Here is a 24,163-nt window from a genome sequence, read left to right as displayed (position 1 = left end):
AATTATCTTATTGCTAGGAAGTGTTCATATCACCAGAATTTTAATTTTTCAATAGTAATGTCTGTTCTTTACAATGTTACATTGAAAGTAAGAATGGGTATATTTGACATTTGGATATGGCTTTCAGCCATGGAGGCATGACATTTTATATTACTTTTAGCAATACCAATGTGACTAAAGGCATTTATGAGGTGTTACTGATGGGATAGGAGGACTTGATATATGGAGCCTGCTTTTCCAGTTGGGAAAATTCTCAGTAATAAGGACATGCTTGTATGCTTTAGGTAGAAAGGGGCATTTACACTGCTAGTTGGTGTGTGTGTATGTGTGTAAGATAATGTGTCCTCTGAAAGTTGTCCTAGTGTTATTTACAACTAATGGTGGGTAAACCCATGTGTTGCAGACAAAATGGGCTTCGTAGTGTGTAGACAGCTGTGACCTTTCAGGAATAGGTTGTCTCCTGACCCACCTCAGGGTGGGATTGAACCCCCAATCTTTTGGCTGGTAGTCAAAAGAGAGAGGTCATAAAAATGCACAAGAATACATGTTATAAATTGAAAATATTTCAAATCTGACTAGAAATATGGCCTAATTAGTCTTGAATTCCTGCAGGACAGCATTAGTACTGAGGTATCTACATATGTTTCAACTCTGTAATAACTTTGCCCTCTTTTGTCTGATATCTGGAACAAGTGCATTTGTCTCCTGTCTGTAGAAGTAATGACCTTCTAGAATTCAGAATTTTCTACTCAGTCTAGATCAGCCTTTGCCTTCCTTTGCTTTCCTGGAAGCCTACCCAAGGTTGTCAAGGTGATCTTACGCCAGAGAATAAAGTAGATACGGTGCCCTTGGAAACCATATCTCTCTCCTCCCTGACTCCTCCCACTTCATTATCAGAACTCAAAAATCCCTTACACCTGATGGCCATTCAAAGACCACACTCTGCTCCCAAGAACAGTCCACTTAGGAAACCCATGTGGTTTTATGCACTTGCTCTGTTCCCTACCATTCGTCAATCTTCCCATAATTCCAATTTTCTCCTTTCCTGAATGCTTTGATTTCAAAAAAGGAAAGAAATATACATTTAGCATCTACTATGTGCCTAACACACACACTTTATGTATCTACTCTTATGCTTAACAGGGTTCCCTGGTGGTTAAGTGGGGAGCCATGGGGCTGCTAACTGCAAAGTCAGCCGTTCAAACTCACCATCCCCACCATGGAAGAAAGATGAGGCTTTCTCCTTCTATGAAAATTTACTACCTTGAAACCCCCAAAATGGCAGTTCTACTCTGTCCTGTAGGATAATTATGAGTCAAAATCAACTCAATGATAGTGAGCTTGTTTGTTTTTGTTTAATATTAGCCTTTTTTCTCCGTTTTCTTTTTTTTAAAATCATTTTATTGGGGGTTCATACAATTCTTATCACAATCCATACATCCATCCATTGTGCCAACCACATTTGTACATTTATCACCATCATCATTCTCACAACATTTGCTTTCTACTTGAGCCCTTGATATCAGCTCCTCATTTCCCCCCTCCTTCCCTGCCAACCCCTCCTTAATGAACCCTTGATAATTTATAAATTATTATTATTTTGTCATATCTTACATTGTCTGATGTCTCCCTTCACCCACTTTTCTGTTGTCTATCCCCCAGGGAGGAGGTTGTATGTAGATCCTTGTAATCGGTTCTCCCTTTCCACCATACCTTCCCTCCACCCTCCACCCTCCCATATCGCCCCTCTCAGATCATCTGTCATGGATTCCCTGTGTTTCCAGTTCCTATCTTTACTAATGTACACCCTCTGGTCTAGCCACATTTGTAAGGTAGAATTGGGATCATGATAGTTGGGGGAGGAAGCATTTAAGAACTAGAGGAAAGTTATATGCTTCATCATTGATATCCAGCACCCTGACTGGCTCATCTCCTCCCCAGGGCCCTTCTGTAAGGGGGTTTCCAGTTGCCTACAGATGGGCTTTGGATCTCCACTCTGCACTCACCCTCATTAACAATGATATGATTTTTTTGTTCTTTGATGCTCGATACCTGAACCTTTCGACACATCATGGTCACACAGGCTGGTGTGCTTCTTTCATGTGGGCTTTGTTGTTTCTGAGCTAGATGGCTGCTTGTTTATCTTCAAGCCTTTAAGACCCCAGATGCTATATCTTTTGATATCTGGGCACCATCAGCTGTCTTCACCACATTTGCTCTCGCACACATTTGTCTTCAGCTTTTGTGTCGGGAAGGTGTGCATCAAGCAATGCCAATTTAATAGAAAAAAGTGTTCTTGCATTGAGTAAGTACTTGAGTGGAGGTCCACTGTTCATCTGCTGCCTTAATACTAAACCTATAAATATATGCACGTAGATCTATTTCCACCCCATCATATATACATGTATTTACATATGTACATGCCTGTATTTAGGCCTCTATAAATACCCTTTCACTGCCAGTTCTTTCCTCTATTTCCTTTTATTTTCCTCTTGTCCCACTATCATGCTCAGCCTTCATTTGGGTTTCAGTCATTTCTCTCGGTTACATTGCCCTTGCTGAATCCCTGCCAGGCCTCTTATACCCTCAGTGCCACTAATTTTGGACCACTTGTTCTTCCCTTGCCCCTGGGTTGTTCAACACCACCTCCTATCCCCCTGCCTCCTCCTCTCCCATCTCCTCCCAGAACCATCGGTCCTGTTGTTTTCTCCTCCAAACCATCCATCCATCCTATCTTATCTAGATAGATCTGCAAAGATAATAATATGCACCAAAAAACAAGGCATAGCAAGACAAAGCGACCAAAAATAAAAATTAGCAATGTTGCTTTGTCTTGCTATTTATTAGTTTACTCTGACAGTAAATCCTGTCTGTTCCACTTTTGCAGTAACTCTAGTTTCCGTCCCTTCTCATTTTCCAACCCACCACCAGCACCCTCCTGGATTACAGCTGTTGCCTCCTAAAGGGACTTCCTGTGTCCGCCCTTGCCTTTACAGTTTAATAACAGCACAGCAGTCAGAGTGATCCTTTTACAACAGCAGTCAGATCATGTAGTACCCCTCTTTAGAACCTCCAGATGGTCCCCATTTCAGGCCGAGCAAAACCCCGATAACTTACACAGGTCTACAAAGCCCTGCGTGTTCTGCAGCCTCCTGCTTCCCTGGCCTCGTTCCCACCGCACACGCCCTGTCTCCTTTTCACTCCAGCCACCCTGGAGTCTTTCCTTTCTGTTGCTCAGAAATGTAAGCACGGTAATGACTGCCGCTGAGCCTTCCCACTTGCCAGAAACTCAGGTCCATCAGATATCTGCACGCACATCTAATCACCTGTATGGAAAAGAAATCTATAGAACCAATGACTGAGCAGTTGTTATTTATTTGTTAATCTCCTTCTCATCCCCTCAATGATTGGCCGCTTCAGGAGAGCAAGAGTGGTGCCTGTTTGGTTCACTGCTGTGGCCTCTGCTCCTGGAACAGTCCCTGGCTCAAAGTAGGCAAGGGGAAAATCATAGGGCTTCAAGAAGAAGAAAAAAACACTTTAGGTTAGACAGGTGAAGGCACTTGTCAAAGTTTAAGCAATATAAATTAAGTTTGTACATTTTATTACATATAGATTTTTGTTTTTATTCAAAGAAAACACTGAACCCAAACTAGCATTTTAGTGAACGATTGGTATGCTGGTACATTTAGGTGGAGTGTTCTGAATAACATAAAATTATTCTGGAAGGCTAAACTAGCTAAATGACATGAGAGAATTACTCTTGAAGGAAGATGAGGCTGTCTGTTCTTATAAAGATATATGGTGTCAGAAACCCTAGGAAGCAATTCTCTGTGCTGTTGGGTTGCTATGAGTCAGAGTTGATGACAGTGGGTTCATATATTAAAACATCGTATAATGTTCTATAATTAAAGAAGTGTGATTTAGGACGTGGGTAAATGAATAGAAACAAAAATCCCCAAAACTCATTGTCCTTCAAGACCAGTGGTGAGAGCGGCAATACCGCAGGGTGGAGGGAAGGTGGGGTAGAAAAGGGGAACCAATTATAAGGATCTACATCTAACCTCCTCTCTTTGGGACGGACAACAGAAAAGTGGGCGGAGGGATATGTCGGACATTATAACACAATGCAAAATAATGTTAATTTATAAATTATCAAGGGTTCATGAGGGAGGGGGGAAAAAGGAGGGAGGGGGAAAATGAGCTGATAACCAAGGGCTTAAGTGGAGAGCAAATATTTTGAGAATGATGATGGCAACGAATGTACAAATGTGCTTGACACAATTGATGTATGTATGGATTGTGATAAGAGTTGTATGAGCCCCCAATAAAATGATTAAAACAAACAAACAAAACTCATTGTCATCTCAGCGCGACCTTAGAGGACAGGGTGAATCTCTAGGGGAGTTTCCCAGAAGGCCACTCAAGTAGAGCTTCAGGGAGTGCCTAGGGGTTTTCGACTGCGGACCCTGCAGTTAGCGGCCCGATGCACAGCTGCTGCAGCACCAGGTCTCCTGAAATGGCAGGAAGGGACTCAAAGTATAGGGTATAGAAGCAAACCAAAAATACATGAATATTTAATATACAAATGGCATCTCATGTCACTGTCATAACTCAAAGTAATGCTGGGAAAACTGGTTAGTTGTATGGGAATAGATAAAATTAGAGCCATACTCCACAAAATACAAAATAACGAAAGCTCCACATCCGTCAATTAATCAGTGACCTATATGCTAAAATAAATAAATAAATAAAAGTAATATAATTCCTCTATGTCAAGGGTGAAGGAAAATGCTCTGAATCCATAATTGAAATTCACATGCAATAACAATTTATAAATTTGATTATATAAAATAAAACTAAAACTATTCAATGAAAATGCAAGTATTAAACTGGAATATATTACCACATATCTCACAGATAAAGCATGAATACAGCTATAACTAAAGAAAAAAAGCTCACAAAACAAACAAATAAGAACTCAACAATACAAAAAAGGCAAAAATTCAAATGCACAGTTCACAAAAATAATATTCAATATCTACTTATGAACATATTAAAATATGGTACACCTCTTTGCTAATTAGAAAACAAAAAGTTAAAATCATACCACCAGACTGTTTTTCTCACCTACCATACTGTTGAGTATGTAAACGTAAGATAACACATTTGGTTTTCAAGTGTATAATGAAATGAAATATGTCGTCCAGGCATGATGGTAATGCAAATTGGTACAAACATGCTGTCACAGGAGGAGACACCGCCCTGCCCTCCACTGTCCTCACAGATTTTATATGCACCACGCATTGTTGTAGCCACTGTGCGAACCCACATCTAGGAGGGTCTCCCACTTTGTGATGACCTTCTGTTCCACCACGCAGGGTGTCCTTACCCAGCAACTTCTCTCCTCGTAACATGTCCAAATTACTTGAGAGATGAAGGCTCACCATCCTTGCTTCCAAGAAGCTTACAGGTCGTACCCTCCCAACACAGATTTGTCTGTGCCCTGGGTGGTCTCGGTTACTTTCAATAACCTTCATTAGCGTCATAATTTAAAAGCATCAATTATTTTGCAGTCTTATTTATTTTCCAGTTTCCATATATAGATGAGGAGATTGGAAATACAACAGCTTGGATCATGTACAGCTTAGTCCTCACAGAGACATCCTTGCTTTTCTGCAGATTAAAAAGGTCTTGTGCAGCTGGTGTGTCTAATGCAATCCTTTGTTTGGGTTCTTGACTGATGTTTCCGTGAGCGTTCCATGTGGAGCCAAGCAAAAGGAGATCTTTGATAATTTCAGTCTCTTCTGTTTAGCATGATGCTATCGTTCAGTTGTGGGGATTTTATTTTACTTATATTGATTTACAATCCATACTGACTGCTACAGTCTTTGATTTTTATCGGCAAGTATTTCTAGTCCACCTCACTTTCAGAAATAAAAATTATCTCTCTTCTCAATGTTATATATATTTTACTGTGATCCACACAAGTAATTGCCTTTCCATACTCAACAAAACTAAATAAATACCTTTCAGGTATTCTGTTCTCAGCTAAGATCAATCTGTCATCAGCATGGATATCCTAGATATGTGTGTATGTATGTATTTATGTTTACAATTAACACCATCAAAAGGAAACATCTGCAGAAGCAGTGGGGAAATAATCTCACAACGCTCACACATTTTACTCCACCCAAAGTCGAGGAAGCTCGTCATCTTCACCTTGGTTAAACAAATGCAGTAGCTGGCCCGAGTGTCTGTTCAGTGTGCAGTCCATCCCTTATTTGTACTCTAAAATTGCAGCTGCATCCCTGGAGACAGAATCCATCATCTTCGTTGGAACAACGTACAGTTGTTCAGGGCATCCAGACAGACTCGCCTAATGTGGTCCGTGCACAAAGATACCCACCTGAACTGTGAGTGGGAGTGGAAATCGAGCCTGTACTCTTCTCAGTATGCTGTGCACCTGGGTAGGAAGAGTCTGTGTCTCAGTTGGAGGAAGAGAGCCTTATTCTGGTCACAAAAACTTAATTTTACTTTTTATATCATCAACAGCAAGACTGCTACTGTAGAGAGTGAAACATTTTTCTCATAGTGCAAATATCAATAAAGGTTAGCTAGCCAGATTCTCCTTCAGCGAGTCACTTTTACCCCTCCAGTGAACGTTGGCATCTCTTTCTGTTGCCTCTTCAGCCCTGAGATCTAGTTCCCGTGTTATACCTCTGATCCATGACCAGAGCACCTGTTTCCCTTTTTGTTTGCTAATGTCCATTAAAACATGTGAAATGTCAATATTTTACAAGATAAGTGATGTCCACATTTATCATGCTGTTCAGCCACTGCGACTATTTGTTCTCAAAGTGTCCCATCAACTTTAACAGCCATAAGATGAAATGACGTCATGGTACATGTAAAAACATGGATGAAAAAATCATGATCCTGAGTGAAATGAAATCACTTCCTAATAACTCTTATAGCCATTCTTCTGGAACTCCCACCAAATGATTGGATGGGACGATGTGACAAAGTGTAGAGGATTTAACTCAAAATTGGTCAGTTTTGTCATTCCTCTGCGTCTAAAGAAAGCCACCTCCCAATCAAGAACAGAGAGGATCCTGGGACCATAAGAAAGAATACCACCAGCAAAACATCTAAGATCTTTATCTGGGCACCAGAGGCAGCAGAAGCTACAGGGCAGAGCCTATGGGCTTGAATGGTGGGCTACCTGGTTCACAAACAAGACTGAGGTCAAGGCACTGGCTGAGGACCAGAGGACTGGCTGAGGACCAGAGGACTGGCTGAGATTTCTCTATGAATTAATACAGTTTTTCTCTTTCTGACCTCTCATGAAAATTCTTTTCTGGATTTGGACTCACTTGCATGATACCAGTCCTCAGAACTTTATCTGATATTAGCTTTATTTTTTTGTTCTTGGGCACCTCGTGGCAATAGCCACCTCTTGTTAGTACCAGGCTGTTATCAACACAGACAGCCTCCTCTTTCTACTGCGGTGCAACTAGTGGTTTAAAACTGCTGACCTTGTGGTTAGCAGCCCAATGCATAACCACTATGAGCAGGCTTCTCTTTGAAATATATAAATCACAAGGAACTTGGGTGGCATAGTGACTTACACGTTGGGATGCTCACTGCAAGGTTACCGGTTTGAACCCCCTAGCTGCTCAGAGGGGGGAAAGATGAGGCTTTCTGCTTGTGAACAGCCATGTAAAGGTGCAACTATGAATCTCTCCCCATCCAGAGGAAAGAGGAGAGATGAAAATCAAAGATAACATGAACATGCTGAGTCCAGTGGTTTAATGGAATTTAAGAACATGCTGTGATCAGAATGAGATGTTTCATGGCTACCACGACCAACTTCTCTGAACAGGGTTCACATTGGGACCCGAAGAGAGTGGGAGAAAAATGTGGGATGAAATTTACAATCATAAGGAGACCAGTCTTGTTTGAGAGAGACTGGTGGACTCCCTGAAATGATAGCCCTTGGTCACTTTTCAGGATTGGAATTGGAATCACTCCATGACTCAAATATTAGCCATATGATAGAAAATGTTTCTAAAAGGGAACAGTATCACTAGTGAGGGATCCCACCTTAGAAGGGTCAACCATTGGAAATGTAAGGAGATGGACAGTTGCTCAGGACCCGTCTCTGAAGGGAGGAGGAGTGGAAACAGGAAAGGCAGGGAGGAAGTGTGATCCGTGATGTCGTCTTCCGTGTTGGATTGCAGTCAGTGACATGAAGCAGCCTGTTTATGAATTCCTATGGGAAAATCTTTCTAAGCCTTCACCCAATTAAGAACAAAATTAAAAATAAAAAGACAGACGATGAAGACTATTTGGACATTAACTTCTGGGCGTTGTTTGATTTTAACACCAGGAAAGGAAGAGCCGTCAAAACAGCTTAAATGGAGAGAATATTTAGAGTTTCATTTTGGTCTGTATGGAGATTTGCCTTTGGAAAGATGACTGTTTCCACAGATGCCCCATATTTACTTGATATCATCACTGAGCGGAGAAGAAATGGTACAGGGAGAGGATTCAGTAGTTGGGAAGGATTAAAAATAATAATAATAACTCAGAGAAAGAATAACTATCACGAAGTGACTCATTGATGTTGGTGGAGAAGGAAAGGAAAAAGCGTCAATGCGTCCCAATTTTTTTGCTTTGAACTCGCTAGATGGTGTCAGGGAACTGAAAAAGACGAGGCCCCTGTGGTTAGTGAGCTGGCGGTCCCAGGCCCACTGATATAAAAGGCATTGTGATTTTTACTAAGAGATACAAGCTTTAAAATTTACGAATGGCCCCAGTGAGTAAATATGTGGTGAAGTTACTTTAATTATGGTCATCACACTCAATATATGCATCTACTGTAGACAACGTATAGTTAAGTACTCTTACTAACAGGAAAGAGTTATATTCAGTGGTTTCAGAAGCAGAGCCTCATAAATTAATGTTCCAAAGTCACATAGACCATAGAACTTACTTTTTATGGAATTGCTTACTTTTCCCTGCAAGCTTAGTTATATTTCATTTTAAAATTCAGCAGTTATTCACAATAGAAAGAATATTTAACTTGCTTACACTGTATTCTTGGCTTTCTTTCTCATTTTTATGGCTTAAAAAAAAGACTTTATTAACTATTGCCATCGTGGAAGTAACTGGAATAAGTGTGTGCTACTGTTATTTATTTGGTAGGAATTAAACTCCCAATCAATTATGTTTTTAAAAATGTAGCCCAGGTCTCAGTAAGGGCATTCATTGTTTTAAGATCAAGAAAAGAGTAGTCTAAATTTCAGGAGAATAATCTACGGAAGCCTCGAACGAACCCTTTTAAGATGTATGTAGTTTATTTAGACTTATGATTTTATGACCATCTTTGTTCCTGCATTCTCTGTTCCTCACAGGGAAGCCACATATGAAATTTTACTTCCTTCTTTAATTAGAGTCATAATCACAAAAGCACTAATACAACCTGTTTGTCCGTAGATTAGGTTTGATGCACAATCAGAAGGAAGATTGGGCTATGCCATAACACTTCAGTCTTTGGTGGGAAAGATGGTCAACTTTGTCTAGAGTTGTGGCGATGCAGGGAGAACATGACCCTTTGGGTTTTTCCAGTGAAAACCTATATGCAGAGATTAAGGTAAGTGAGCAAGAGATCTAACTAGGAGCTGAGCCAGCCAGAGAAGTTTAGGGTTAATGGCCATCCATGGTTTAGAAGAAGTGAAAAGGGAATAGAATCTTCAGTTCATACTGCTGTTCTGGTCAGACAAGCACAGCACTTCTCAAGCCTGGATGACCTAGATACCAGATAGATTATGGGAACTACATTGGAAGCGGCAAATAAAATGGAGGTTTAGTTATAGGAATCAAAGAATAAAATTCACCTTATTAGAACTCATGTCATTGGTCAGAATCCAACCTGCAACAAGACTAACTAAATGATTTTGGAGATTACGCATTTAATTTTGAGCCCCAGTGGCATAGTTGGTTAAGTCTTGGGCTGTTAACTGCAAGGTCGGCATTTCAAACCCACTGGATACCCCATGGGAGAAAGGTGAGTCTCTCTGCTTCCCCAAATATATACAGTCTTAGCAACCTTAAGGAGCTATTCTACTCTGTACCCTCGGGTTGATATGAGTTAGAATTAACCTGATGGCAGTATGTTTGGATTTCTTAAGTATTTTTATATATAATATACACTGCTTCATAATGTGAGACTAGCATAATGATCATTTAATTGCATAATTCTCTATATTTTCATTTGGTCTCCTCAGAGATCCTTCAGTGTAGCTATGGCTGCTGTTCTACTCTGATTTAGGTACTGAACAAAAGTGAAATTTAGAGAAGTTGTTAACATATCTTAAGTGACAGAATAAAGATGCCAATGAGTTTCTCAGCTACTGAGCTTGGTCCACTATGCTCTAATAGAAATAATAGTATTTAAACTTTAGGAGAAGGTGTTATACGATAATCTATATTTTTGCCATTCCTTAGTCCCTGCATATTTGTTTGTCTTGGTTGGAAAACTTAGAAAAACAAAATGAATTCAAGTTATGCAAAATCATTAAAAATGTTACCTCGACATCTCTAGTTTTAATTATAAGGAGCCCCGCTTGCACAGTGGGTTAAGCATCAGGTTGCTAACCAGAAGGTCAGCAGTCAAAGCCCACTGAGCATTCTGACAGAGAAAGAGGAGGCTGTTGGTTCCTATCAGAATGTATCATGTCACAAAGCCGAGGGAGCACTTCTGCTCTAGCCCACAGGGTCTCTATGAGCCAGAATTGACTAGATAGCAATGTGTGGGTTAACTTAGATTATCACAATGATAAAATATCATGAGGAAACTGATCTGATAATACAGGAAATAAGAGCCTGCCTCACTGTGACATTTTCATGAATTCTCTTATTAAATATATTTTTGAGACACATAGATTGTTCGATTCTGGAGAGTCACTAATGAATACATTTTCTTTCTTTCTTTTTAAGGCACCCCTAGTCAATTACCAGTAGTAGATTTATGGTGAAACAAGGAGGGGGGGCTGTATTGTTTTCTCTGGAATTAGAGAAGAACAGACAGAAGTTTACGGACTTCGAGTTTCTTCCAGTCAAGTAATCTCCAACCAGAAATCCCAATGGCTGATTTCAAACAGAAGCCAAAAACACAAGGGAGTCTGAGGAAAGAATGCTCTGCAGAGTAATCTCACTTTTCTCAGCAATATTAAAGAGTAAAAGTAAGAAGCATGGAGAGTATCCAATAGAAAATTAGCCAAGGATTAGCACAGATCCTATGTAGGTTGTAAGTAAAGGTGTTTGGAGATGTTGAATAACAATCTGATTCTATCTTACTTGAATTACCTGGTTCATTCGGACTCATGTGACTTACTGTGGGAAGGCCTTATAAAAAAAGGAAACTCACAATCAATTTGACTCATAGTGACCATATAGGACAGGGTAGAATTGCCCTGTGAGTTTCTGAGACTTTAATTTTTTTAATCAAAACATTTTATTAGGGGCTCATACAACTCTTATCACAATCCATACACACATCAATTGTGTAAAGCGCATTTGTACATCATTCTCAAAACATTTTCTCTCCACTTAAACCCCCGGCATTAGGTCCTCATTTTTGCCCTCCCTCCATGCTCCCCCCTCCCTCTTGAGCCCTTGATCGTTTATAAATTGTTATTTTGTCATATCTTGCCCTGTCCGACGTCTCCCTTCACCCACTTTTCTGTTGTCCGTCCCCCAGGGAGGAGGTCACATATGAGTGCGATTTTTTACAAGAGTAGAAATCCCTGTCTGTCTTCCTACCACAGAGCTGGCTGGTGGTTTTGAATTGCAGATCTCCCAGTTAGCTGCCCAACTTGTAACCACGACACCACCCGGCCTCTTTCACATAACGTAACCACAACCAGCATGTAGAAACTCAGGCACAATCAACAGCTTCATCTTCTTTGCAAGCCCAAGTTGTTCGGTTAATATTAAAGCACCTTCTTTCTGTTGTCCACGTTTCCTTTGCCTGGAGACGTGGGAGAAGGATACCGTTTGTCTCTGTGTATATGAATGCTAATTATTAGGGAACGTGGTGATTACCCATAGTTCTACATAGTTCAGTGCAATTCACATAGCTCTTAACAATAAGAACTATATCAAGAATGTGTATCACAAGTCTTATATTTTTAATTACTGTTATTAATCATCTTTGCTAGAGGCAGTGAAAAGTATCCATTGACTCACTGCGGAGCGCTCTGCTCAGTCATGGAGCGGAGTGCCAACAGCCTGTGTTTTAAGGCCCAAATGCGTTGTATGTAACTAAGGCACTGTGTAATTATGGATCCTTTGTGATCTCACATTCTCATCGTACTGTCAATGTGTCTCGTTTTGATGTGGAATGTGTGTTTAGGAGCTTATCTGCAAACATTAGTACGGTTTTGAAAAGGATGAAATAAAATTTTACAGTTTATGTTCCCATAATGTGCACATTGCCACAAGGCAAGATGGGAAATAGGTACACCGACTCGCTGAGTTTTCTTGTTCCACACATGGGAAGCATAATTTTATCCCTACAGTCTCTCCACCGTAGCACAGCTTGATACATTTCTCATATATTTATCAATAAGAGGTACAACACTGGGCCAACATTGGTGTACATCCGCATGAGAGAGAGATTGCTAATAAAATGAGACTTTCTGACCTCCCATGCGCACCATCAGAGGGAATAATATCTTTCTCATTTCAATCCATGTCAATGAAAAAATGTAAAACTGGCCTCATCATCTCGTGTGAAGAGATTACAAGGAGGCCAAAGTTTTACATTTATTTTAAATAACTAGCTCTCTTTCATTAATTTGCTGAAAAAAGAGATTTCAAAGTGGCCAGCTGCTACTGTCCAGAGGCCTGGTCCTGCGATGGGTAATGTTTTGGGCTGGTCATCACAATGTCAGTAACTTGAAGCCACCAAACGAGACCTTCTGCTGCTGGGAAGGTTTAGAGCAGTGTTCTCAGCCTCCCTAATGCTACCGCGACCCTCCCATACAGTTCCTCATGTGGCGGTGACCCCCCAACCATCAAATTACGTTTGTTGCTACTTCATAACTGTCATCTTGCTACTGTTATGAATCGTCATGTAAATAACTGATATGCAGGATGTATTTTCATTGTGACAAATTGAACAAAATTAAAGCATGGTGATTAATCACAAAAACAAGATGTCATTGTATATTGTGAAATATTTATTTATAATTACAAATCAATGAAATTTTGTCTTGAAGCATGGCGTAGCGTGGGTAACTGTCTTCACACCAGGTACTCGTAGGTGGGCGTATCTGCATGTGGGCAGACCCTTCTGGAGACTGATAGAGAAGCTGTGTCTCAGTTTCTGAGACCACTGGAAATATGTTTTTTCCGATGGTCTTAGGTGACCCCTGTGAAAGGGTTGTTTGACCCCAAAGGGGTCGCGACCCACCGGTTGAGAACAGCTGATTTATAGCTTCAGACACCCACAGGAACAGTTCTCCTCTGGCCATAGGTTGGTTATGAGTTAGAATCACTTAACTGTATGACAATGACACATTCCTGTTAAATAATACTGGGTGAAGATCCCCTGCTTTCACTAAACATTTGAATCATGAAGGTAGTTTAAAAACAAAGAGACCCCATTGGCTGTGACTGTGTCCCGGACATTTAAGTCTAAATCAGAATTTCTGTCGCTATAAGCCATGTACCAGTTTTTTCCTTCAAGCTCATGAAGCTCTTCCAATGTGTATCCAAGATTGTGAGCTACACGTGTATTATTACAGAATTAAAAGAGAACACGTTTTCAATTTTTGCAAGCATTATAGATTCAAGGTGTTACAATAGAGTAGAAATGTAAACCATGATAATAGTTTCTATGTTTTTACTTCTGATTTTACTGAAATACCAGATTTTAAGAAGTTGATTTTATTCATGGACATAAAGTATTCATTTCAAATTGATAAAAATTACCAGTTTGTCACATACTCTTAAAGGGGTTACATGTGTGGCATACCTCCACAATAAAGTGAATTTTTGCCAATCTCACTACCACTGAGTCGATTCTGACTCATAGCAACATTATAGCACAAAGGAGAACTGCCCTGTGGATTTCAGACACTGTAACTCTTTCTGGGAGTAGCAAGCCCCTGTGGTTTCAAGCACTAACATTGTGGTTAGAATAACCCAAGACGTATCCTACTGTGCCTACCGCCACCACCACCAACATTGCCATTGGGCAGAGTCAGTCCAGCTCATGGTCTCTGGTGAAGCAGTGCATTAAGCATCGGGCTGCTAACCGGAAGCTTAGCAGTTTGAAACCACTAGCCACTCAGCAAGAGAAAGATGAGGGTTTCCACTCCCACCCCGACTGACAGTCTTGGAAACCCTCAGAGACAGTTCTACTCTGTGCTAGAGGTCCTGTGAATTGGAACTGGATCGGAATGGACTGGAAGACAATGAGTTTGCTTTTGGAGAGCCCAACTCATGGAAATCCCATGTGCTTCAAGTAGAACGGACCATAGAATATTCTTTACTGCGGTTTTTACAGAATCAGGTAGACAGCCCTTTCATCCGTGGAATATCTGAGTGGGTTTGAACCATTAACTTTCTTCAATTTATTAGTAGAATGTAAATCCTTTATTCCTCCCAGGAATCTCATTTTCTACTCTTCTATTGATGTGTTATGGATAATAAAGACAATATTTTAATGACACAGGTTGCTACAATAACTTGAGATGATTTTTAAACATTTTTTTAATACACTAACTCTTTAAAAATATTTTAGAGAAGAATATTTGGTCAGTATGAACATGATTTAAGTGGAAAGTGACTTCCTATGTTTAGTTTTATTGATAATAATAGGTTATTTCTATTTGATTTTAAAAATATTGTGTTAGATTAAGATATACTTTAACTCAAATGTGTCTTCCTCCTAATTTATCAAACCCAATGTTATTCTTTAATATATCTTGCATGATATGTAATATAAAATATTGATACTTATTGCTATTATTAGTTTATTATTTCACACTTCACTGAACTAGTCAATCTGAGGTGGTATTTTTGGTTTGGGTTTACTAAACAGAATTTGTTTTATATTCTTACATAAAATCATGGCATATCTTATTCTAGGTGAAATCATGATTTTACTGAAATACAGGCAACAGAAACCATGGAAAACATAACGCTTACTCAGATAAGTCTATACTTTTAAGAAATGGACAGATTAAACAATTAATTTTATAGCTTAAAATATTCTAGTATACAATGTCTTCTCAGCTCAATAACTATGTCTTTACATTGGAAGAAGAACTCATGCAAATACGAGTCACATCTTGTTTTTATGCCACATTAAGTAATGCCATGAAGGAAATGCTCTGGAATTATATATAATCACGGCATGAATGGTAAATTAGTTGATTACAACTGTGACAGATGCAATAAATACACAATTATCATAAGCAAGTACATTTCTCTTTAATTATCATAACAAAGTACATAAAATAAGTTGGAGTAGCTAATTATCTGCTTTTTGATGGACATTTTAAGTTATTTATCTAAAAATGAATATATCATCCATATTCTTTTTTGTCATCATTTAATAGAACATACAGATATTTATGATTTAGAATACATCATTTTTTCTGTTCTGCAAATGAGTTGTTCCTGCAAGCCTGTGAAAGCCAGTGGTTGTGACGGTTTCATTGCTTCCAGCCTGTGTTCCCAACATCGGTCGATGTGGCATGCTGCTGCTGACAATGATCTTGACCATGCTGTTTACCAGCATCTCAGTGCGATGTGCTTTTTTGTTGGGACCGGTTAAGGGAGACCTGAGGGAAATGGTGGCGAACAATGTTCTGACTTGGCATGCATTTCTTGAGGTTGAGAGGCAAATTATGAAACACCTAGAAATCATTTCAGTCTTGCTGCCAGGACGAGGAGGAAAAACTATGAATCAAACTCCCCCTGCCTATATTTTGATTTTTCTAGTAGGCACAATATCTGAGATATTGTGGGCACTTATTAAATGTTTGTCAAATAATATATATAGACCAAATGCTATAATAGGGTATACATACATTCTTACTTGGACATATTGCAGAATACATCGTTGAATAGGTGATATTTTAGTTTGTTTCAAAAGATGCTTAACATAACAGTTTTATTATATTCCCTCATCTCTTACATTTTATTGGCTTTTAAAATTCACTAGTGAAGGAAAATTAATTGTTATGATGCTGTTTTTAGTGGCTCGTGAGTGCTTGATTCATTTTATTTTATGGAATTATTTTCGTCTTTTTCTCCAGAAGATTTTACATTAAAAAATTACCTCAAGCTGCATAAAATTCTTTTGTTCTGGATTTCTGGTACTGTCTTTTGATATTCTATAATCAGGATGATTAAAGATTACATGACCACAATGACTGTATATTGACAAGTTGAAGTATGTTAACCTTGGGCTGAGCAGCTAGAGGAGTACACAGATTATTTTGCAAAATTTACAATTTTGGATTGCTTGAAAAATTAAATGTGGGCTCATAAAGGAGCTCTGGTGACACTGTGAGATAGGTGATTAGCTGCAAAGCTCAAGGGCCATGATGCAACCCCCCAGCTGATGCTTGGGAGAAAGATGAGGTTTTCTGCTCCCTTAAAGATTTACCGTCTCAGGTCTGAGGGGCTGGCCCCAATCCCAACTATGTGGACACCTGCCTCTCCCCCCAGAAAAATTTATTTCAGAGGACACACTGAATCTGCAGCCCAGAGAGAGGGACATGTTTGATCAGAGCACATGGAAGCAAATGAAGGTGGAGGAAGAGAGAGTGGAGCACATCCTGGCCCACCAAGCCTGGAGGATGATATTCCCACTCAGAGCAGCCAATGCACAGAGAGGACCACATGGCCGGCCCCACTATGAGACTTGACATCCCTCACTGACCCAAAGCCTTACATGGAACAACACTGGAGACACAGTGTGGGAATTGCGCCTTATCTGATCCAACCACACTGAGACAAAATACCAAGGGCATGCAATAGAATACCAAAGGGGACAGAACAGTGAAGTCCCCAGAGAATACTAAAAGTAGACTTTGGGGCCAGGTCTTGGCACCGCATCAGACTGAACCAAAAAACACTCCTAAAGGCCAACTAACAGTCCTTGAACTTACAATCTTTTTTTTTTTTTTGTCATTGGCTTTTTCATGTTATCGTTTTGCTTTCTTTTGTTGCTTTGTTTTGCCCTGTCTTGTTTTTGTGCATGTTATTATCTCTGCAGATCTGTCTAAATAAGATAGGCTGGATGAATAATCTGGAGGGAAAAAAAACAATGGGACCGATGGTTCCAGGGGACATGGGAGACGGGGAAGGGGGGGCGGGTGAGGAAGTGGTGTTAACAAACCCAGGGACAAGGGAACAACAAGTGATCCAAATCAGTGGTGAGGAGGGTATAGGAGGCCTGGTAGGGTGTGATCAAGGGTAATGTAACCGAGAGATGTTACTGAAACCCAAATGATGGCTGAGTATGATAATGGGACAAGAAGAAAGTAAAAGGAAATAGAGGAAAGAGCTAGGAGGGAAAGGACATGTCTAAATAAAGGCATGCATATATGTAAATATATTTATATATGAGGATAGGGAAATAGATTCATGTGCATGTATTTATAGGTTTAGTATTAAGGTAGCAGTTAGGCATTGGCCCTCCACTCAAATACTCCCTCAATACAAGAACACTTTGTTCTCTTAAACTGGCATTCCATGGTGCTCACCTCCCTGACAAGATCGCTGAAGACAAACGGGTGCATAAGCGGATGGAGCCTGGCTAGCAAAAGATATAGCATTTAGGGTCTTAAAGGCTTGAAGGCAAACAAGCAGCCATCTAGTTGAGAAGCAACAAAGCCCACATGGAGGAAGCACACCAGCCTGTGTGATCATATGCTGAAGACAAATGGGTGCATGGGCAGGTGTGGTGAGGAATGCTGATGGTGCCCGGCTATCAAAGGCTGTAGTCTCTGGAGTCTTGGAGGCTTGAGGATAGACAGGTGTCCATCTAGCTCAGAAGCAACAAAGCCCATATGAAAGAAGCACACCAGCTTTTGTGATCATGAGGTATCGAAGGGATTGGGTATCAGGCATCAAAGAACAAAACATCAAATCATTGTGAATGAGGGGGACTGCAGATTGGGGACCCAAGACCCATCCGTAGGCAACTGGACATCCCCTTACAGAAGGGTTATGGAAGTAGACAAGCCAGTCGGGGTGCAGTGTAGCAACGATGAAACACACAGCTTTCCTCTAGTTCCTAAATGCTTCCTTCCCCCGTCCACACTATCATAATCCCAATTATATTTTACAAATCTGGCTAGACCAGAGGATGTACACTGGTACAGATAGGAACTGGAAACACAGGGAATCCAGGACAGATGATCCCTTCAGGACCAGTGCTGAGAGGGTTGATACCGGGAGGGTGGAGTGGAAAGGGGGAACCGATTACAAGGATCTACATATAACCTCCTCCCTGGGGGATGGACAACAGAAAAGTGGGTGAAGGGACACGGTGGACAGTGTAAGATATGACAAAATAATAATAATTTATACATTATTAAGGGTTCAAGAGGGAGTATGGAGTCGAGAGAGAGAGGAGGAAATGAGGACCTGATACCAAGAGTTCAAGCAGAAAGCAAATATTCTGAGAATGATGATGGCAACACATGTACAAATGTGCTTGACACAATGGATGGATGTTTGGATTGTGATAAGAGTTGTACGAGCCCACAATAACATGATTAAAGAAACGAGATGTACTGTCTCAGTAACCCATGGGGGAGTTTTGCTCTGTATTCTCAGGTAGCTGAGTCAGAATCAACTACATGGCTGAGGGTGTGCTTTGGTGTTGGATTCTGAAGCAAATTAGAAGCTTCTCAAAAAACCATTATTTTCTAAAATGATGGCAGTTATTTATAATAGCTCCTTACCTATCTGTGCTCCAGGGATCACAAGCATCTGGATCAACTGGGGATTTTTAGAGATGTGGAATCTTAGGTTCTATTGCAGTCCTATTGAATTCAATATGAATTTACATTCCCAGGTATTCCTATGTATAGGAAAGTTTTAGAAGCACTCACTAATAGCTTAATCTTTTGTTGAGCTCTTATTTTGATAATAAAATTGACGTATGGATTGTTATAAGAGCTGTAAGAGTCCCCAATAAAATAAAATACTACATTAGATTATATAAAGTCTTCCCAGAATGTATGTCAACTCAGACTGTGGATGTGACCTTGTTTGAAAATAGGCTATTGAGAGAAGTGATTAAATTAAAGTGAGGTCATACTTGATCAGGTTGGACTCTAATCCAATGATTTCCCCATTTCTGTTCGGTAGATTCTGGTTCATAGTGACCTCCACGAAATTGCCCATCTTCATACGAGACGAGACGATCACGTCATATTTCTTCCCCTAAGTGGCTGGTGGCTTCGCACCACTAACCTTGTAGGGAGTTGCTTAACACTTAACCATTGCACCATCAGGGTCTCTTATCCACTGGCTAATTTCCTTATAAGAAGAGGGAAATTTGAGCACAGGGATGCATACAGGGAATCAGTTCTATAAAGATAGATGCATACATTTCAGTGCTATAACTTCAAGCCAAGGGCTCTCAGGTATGACCAGCAATCACCAGAAACAGAAACAAGAAAGGTAGAATTTTTGTAGAACTTTTTGAAATTGTGTCCCTGAAATATCTTGATTTTTAGGCTTCGGAAGTATGAGAGAATACATTTCAATTGCTGTAAAACACCCAGTTTGTCGTACTTTGGTACAGTAGCTTTAGAAATCTACACAGGTATTAAATGGGAATCTGAAATAAGGCAGCTAGCATCCTAAACTTACACGTTGGATTGTTAGTTGAAACAGCAGTTTGAAACCTCCAGGCTCCACAGGACAAAGATGAGGTTTGCAATTCCCAAAATAGTTACAGTCTAGAAACCAACGGGGCCAGATCTACCCTGCCCTATAGGGTTGCTACGAGTCAAAATTAGCTCATGGCAGTGAGACTTTTCTATGGATAGCATTCACAAGCCAAACGAAAAGCATTCATTTTACATGCTTCAAACCCCTGTGGATATTTGTCTTTTTATATTCTTATGACTGGTTTATAGAAAAAAACTTCTCAACAAAAATAAAATTCTGTCCACTGAATGAGTTCTTTATTCTCTGTTGTCAGTGGTCCTGTGTCTACAGGCTCAAATTGTTATTTTAGATTCTTAAACTCATGAGAATTATACTGCTTTGTTCCCTATAGGAATTAAAATAAAAGATAAAATAGTAATTATGCACATTTCATTTTCCAAATGCCAAGTGATTACTCAGAGCATGTATGAAAAGAAAATAATTTTAGCTATTTATGAAATGCTTTCTTACTGATGAGCTTTCAAGATTAAAATCATGTGACTATTGGTGTTTTGGATTCTTGGGATCAGAGTAAGAAACTCTGGTGGTGCCATGGGTCAACATGGGGTTGCCAAGCTGAAGGTCAGCAATTTTCACACACCAGACAACAAGGTGAGGTTTTCTCTCCATTATAGATTTATGGTCCGAAGGAGCTATTGGCTGATAGGGTCACTATAAGTCAGAACAGACTGTATAGATGGGTGGCCAGAATGAAAAATAAAGTAATTCCATGCTCTCTTCTTCACTGTTTTTCAGATGCAAGACAAAGGTCTACCCTGATGACCTTCCCAACACAAGCGTAGTGATAGTGTTCCATAACGAGGCTTGGAGCACCCTGCTCAGAACTGTGCACAGTGTCATCAACCGTTCCCCACACTATCTGCTCTCCGAGGTTATCTTGGTGGATGATGCCAGTGAAAGAGGTAAAACCATTTTCCTCCTATAGTTTTAATTAGTGTGGTATTCCCGGTGACTAGAGAAACACATTCATAAACATGCATATGTGTATAAGAGAGAGTTTTACATAAAGGGTGATTGTGCATCAAGAAAACATCCCATCCCAGTCTAGTCCAAGCCCATAAGTCCGTATTAGCCCATATGTCTGATCCCAATCTGTAAAGTCCTCTTCAGACTCACAAAACACATGCAATGACGTGAAATGCTGGACGATCACAGGCCAGTGGGTAGAAAGTCTTCGGATCCAGTGGCATTGTAAACATCTCAGTGCTGGGAGCGGTCTCCACCTGGCTTCTCCAGCTTCCAGGGCTGCGTCAGGGTAGGTCCATATGGCTTCTCCTACAGGATGCCTTGCAGGGAGTCAGCAGAGAGAGAGAATGTCTCCCATCTCCAAGGAGGAAAACTAGGAGTTCCCAGAATTGTCAGGAGAAGGCCATGCCCACACAGAGGCCTCATGGGTTATATCTTGATTGACAGGCTAGATTCCACCCCTTCACTCTTAATCCTCTCAGGTCCCAAATTGACACCAGATTATGTAACTGCCACAATTAGAAAGACTGATAATGATGATCAAAGATATATCTGATGAACAATTTTTATGTGCAAGTTACCCACAAGCACCTATAACATTTTCATCAGCATACTTTATCAATGTCAGCTACACAAGAAGTAATGATTTCTTTCATGTACTCTCATGACTCCATTTGGTTCTTCCTGACATTCGAAAAGGGGTCTCAGTGGTGTATTGGAGTAAGTAATGGATTGCTGACCGCAAGGTTGATGATTCAAACCTCAAGGTTGATGGTTCAACCTCATTGATGGTTTAATCCACTCCTTAGGAAATAGATGAGCCCTCTCCTCCAGTTACCTCAGAGACCTGAGGGAGCAGTTCTATTTAGTTCTATAAGGTCACTGTATGACAGTGAGGTTGAATTTTTAAGTTACTCTGAGAAATCGGCAAAAAACATCTTTCAAAAAGGTTCCAGTTTTTGCCTTCTTTTCCTCAACCCATGATTATGTTACTGAGAATTTATGTGATTTCCTTGTTTTTACTTCTTTTCATTAAGACAAAAGCAAATAACCTTTAATTCAGGAGACTGTTTTCCATCGTGGCCTAGTTTGCAAATTAGAGTGTGGTATCATATTAACTTCTGGTTTTATCCTTATACTTGTCAGCCAAGTAACACAGAATGTAGATAGGAACAGTGATTGATACAAACTCTCTATCTTTATTTCATCTAATGAGAAAAATAAATAAGTGGATAATAAGGATTTGACCCCGATCTCTGTGTGTTGCCTTTCTACTGGTGTAATAGCTCTGTGGTGTCTTACACCAGTTTCAGAATTTTCTTATACATTCTAATTGTATGTTACAGATTTTCTCAAGTTGACATTAGAGAAGTATGTGAAAAATTTGGAAGTGCCGGTAAAAATTATTAGGATGGAAGAGCGCTCCGGGTTAATACGCGCCCGCCTTCGCGGAGCAGCTGCTTCAAAAGGGCAGGTCATAACTTTTCTGGATGCACATTGTGAATGCACTTTTGGATGGCTGGAGCCCTTGCTGGCCAGAATAAAGGAAGACAGGTAGGAAATGATGTTGTATGTTTCCCTGTATGACTGAACCTTAAGACAATCTCTGCTAACCCCCAAAACTCCCATGTTGCAGTAATCAGAAGGATTAGTCTCTAGCCTTAAAAAAAATTGCTTTTGCTGTTTTAATAAATAAAATCTTGCCTTATTTATGCTGGATGTGGTGGAGCATTTGATTGAAAAAATTGCCAAATAAGTCAAATAAGTAAAGACGTGTTGAATATATATACTAGGAGGAAGAGATCAGTTCAAATTGAAGTAATATTGTATATGATAAAGCACATTTTCAAGGCACCACATTGATTCTTACAACCATCTGATGAGGTAGGTAATGCATATATTCGTATCTATAGCTAGTAGGAAGGAATAAAAGAGTAAAACACATCGTTTGCCTGGTTACTGAATATTCTGATAACACCAATCACAATTCACTTTTCCCCATTTCAAGATCAGGGGTCTTTTTCCTGTATCAACATTCCTAGTCAGAATCTGGTTCAAAATACCTTGAGGACCTTAAAAGCAGATGCACATATAAACAATTATATACCTCCCATTGGAAAACAAACCATGCTTTGAAAACAATATACAGAGCATCATTATAACCATAACAAACTGTATTCATTTAAAAATATTGCCACTTGTATGTAGAAATCTGGAAAATTGAATAACCCTTCAAAAATTAAGAGCCCTTAATGAAAATTTCTTCTGATTATGATGATACAAGGTATCAGCTTTATTTTTCAGATATCCCTAAACACTGAAATAAATGAATACAAATTGCAGGCACCTAATGAAGACAACCATCTTTAAAACCGATCTAACAAGATTTACATAACACTTTCCTTGCATAGTCGTTTCACCTACAATAGAAAGCTCTCTTTAGACTTCGGGTTTTTAATTGCACATCTAAGACCTATGCTCCTTAGCCTAACCTAGCACAGGCACATCGCATCAATGGCAGGGTTTGACCTTGCCAGGAGGATGGATGGAAGCTGTCAGTAAAACGAACCATAGCAGTGGAAGATGGCGGTAGGAACCTTTTAGTCAACTGAGTGTAGTACATAGCTAATAACATTTTTCCACTCTCTGTATTCTACCATACCCACAGGAGAGTAAGACTTGCAAAATAGACTGAACTTGGAGCATCTAACATGCATTTACTAGCCAATTTTCATATACTATACTGTTTTTAAAAACATACATTTTATTTTCAAGTTGGGAGATTTTAATATAATATTGTCTTAATTTAGACATGCACAGTACATTTATTCCTAAGTCAGTAACACATTTAAATTATAATCACATATAGAAGTTAACTCTAAACTGTTGTTCTGGATATTAATTCTAGTGGGGCATTGCCATACCCAACCAGTTACCATCAAGTTGATTCTGACTCATGACAATTCTGTATGTGTCTGAGAAAAACTGTCTTCATTCTCTCTCTCCCCTTTTCTTTATAATCCAAGAAAGGCTATTTATTGGTGGAATTTCAGATGTGACAGTTGGAGAGGGTTCATACTGATAAACTAAAAACTATGTCTTCTATGGAATCATCTATTTCCTTTTCCTACTATATATAAGACATAATTTGCCAGGAACTGGAATACGAGGTGTTCTTGACTCAATTTTTTGGCTGTTTTTT

General features: G+C 39.7%; 1 protein-coding gene across 6 annotated transcripts in view; it reads left to right on the top strand.

The window, feature by feature from the left end:
- Positions 1 to 24,163, top strand: part of GALNT13 (polypeptide N-acetylgalactosaminyltransferase 13) — a 594,009-nt gene that overhangs the window by 311,584 nt on the left and 258,262 nt on the right. For all 6 annotated transcript variants that reach the window (XR_006680924.1, XM_004703815.2, XM_045299235.1 and 3 more), the window contains exons 4-5: positions 20,731 to 20,897; positions 22,308 to 22,515. Coding sequence is in view for 5 of the 6 variants with exons in the window: in XM_004703815.2 (XP_004703872.1) it covers positions 20,731 to 20,897; positions 22,308 to 22,515 (375 nt within the window). In the remaining variant the exon portion in view is untranslated. The remainder of the gene's footprint in view (positions 1 to 20,730; positions 20,898 to 22,307; positions 22,516 to 24,163) is intronic.

The sequence above is a fragment of the Echinops telfairi genome, unplaced genomic scaffold, assembly GCF_000313985.2.
Source record: "Echinops telfairi isolate 266 unplaced genomic scaffold, ASM31398v2 ScPeMD7_4;HRSCAF=17, whole genome shotgun sequence".
Lineage (NCBI taxonomy): Eukaryota > Metazoa > Chordata > Mammalia > Afrosoricida > Tenrecidae > Echinops > Echinops telfairi.
The sequence above is the reverse complement of the archived record's forward strand: the minus strand, read 5'-3'. Positions and strand labels throughout refer to the sequence as shown.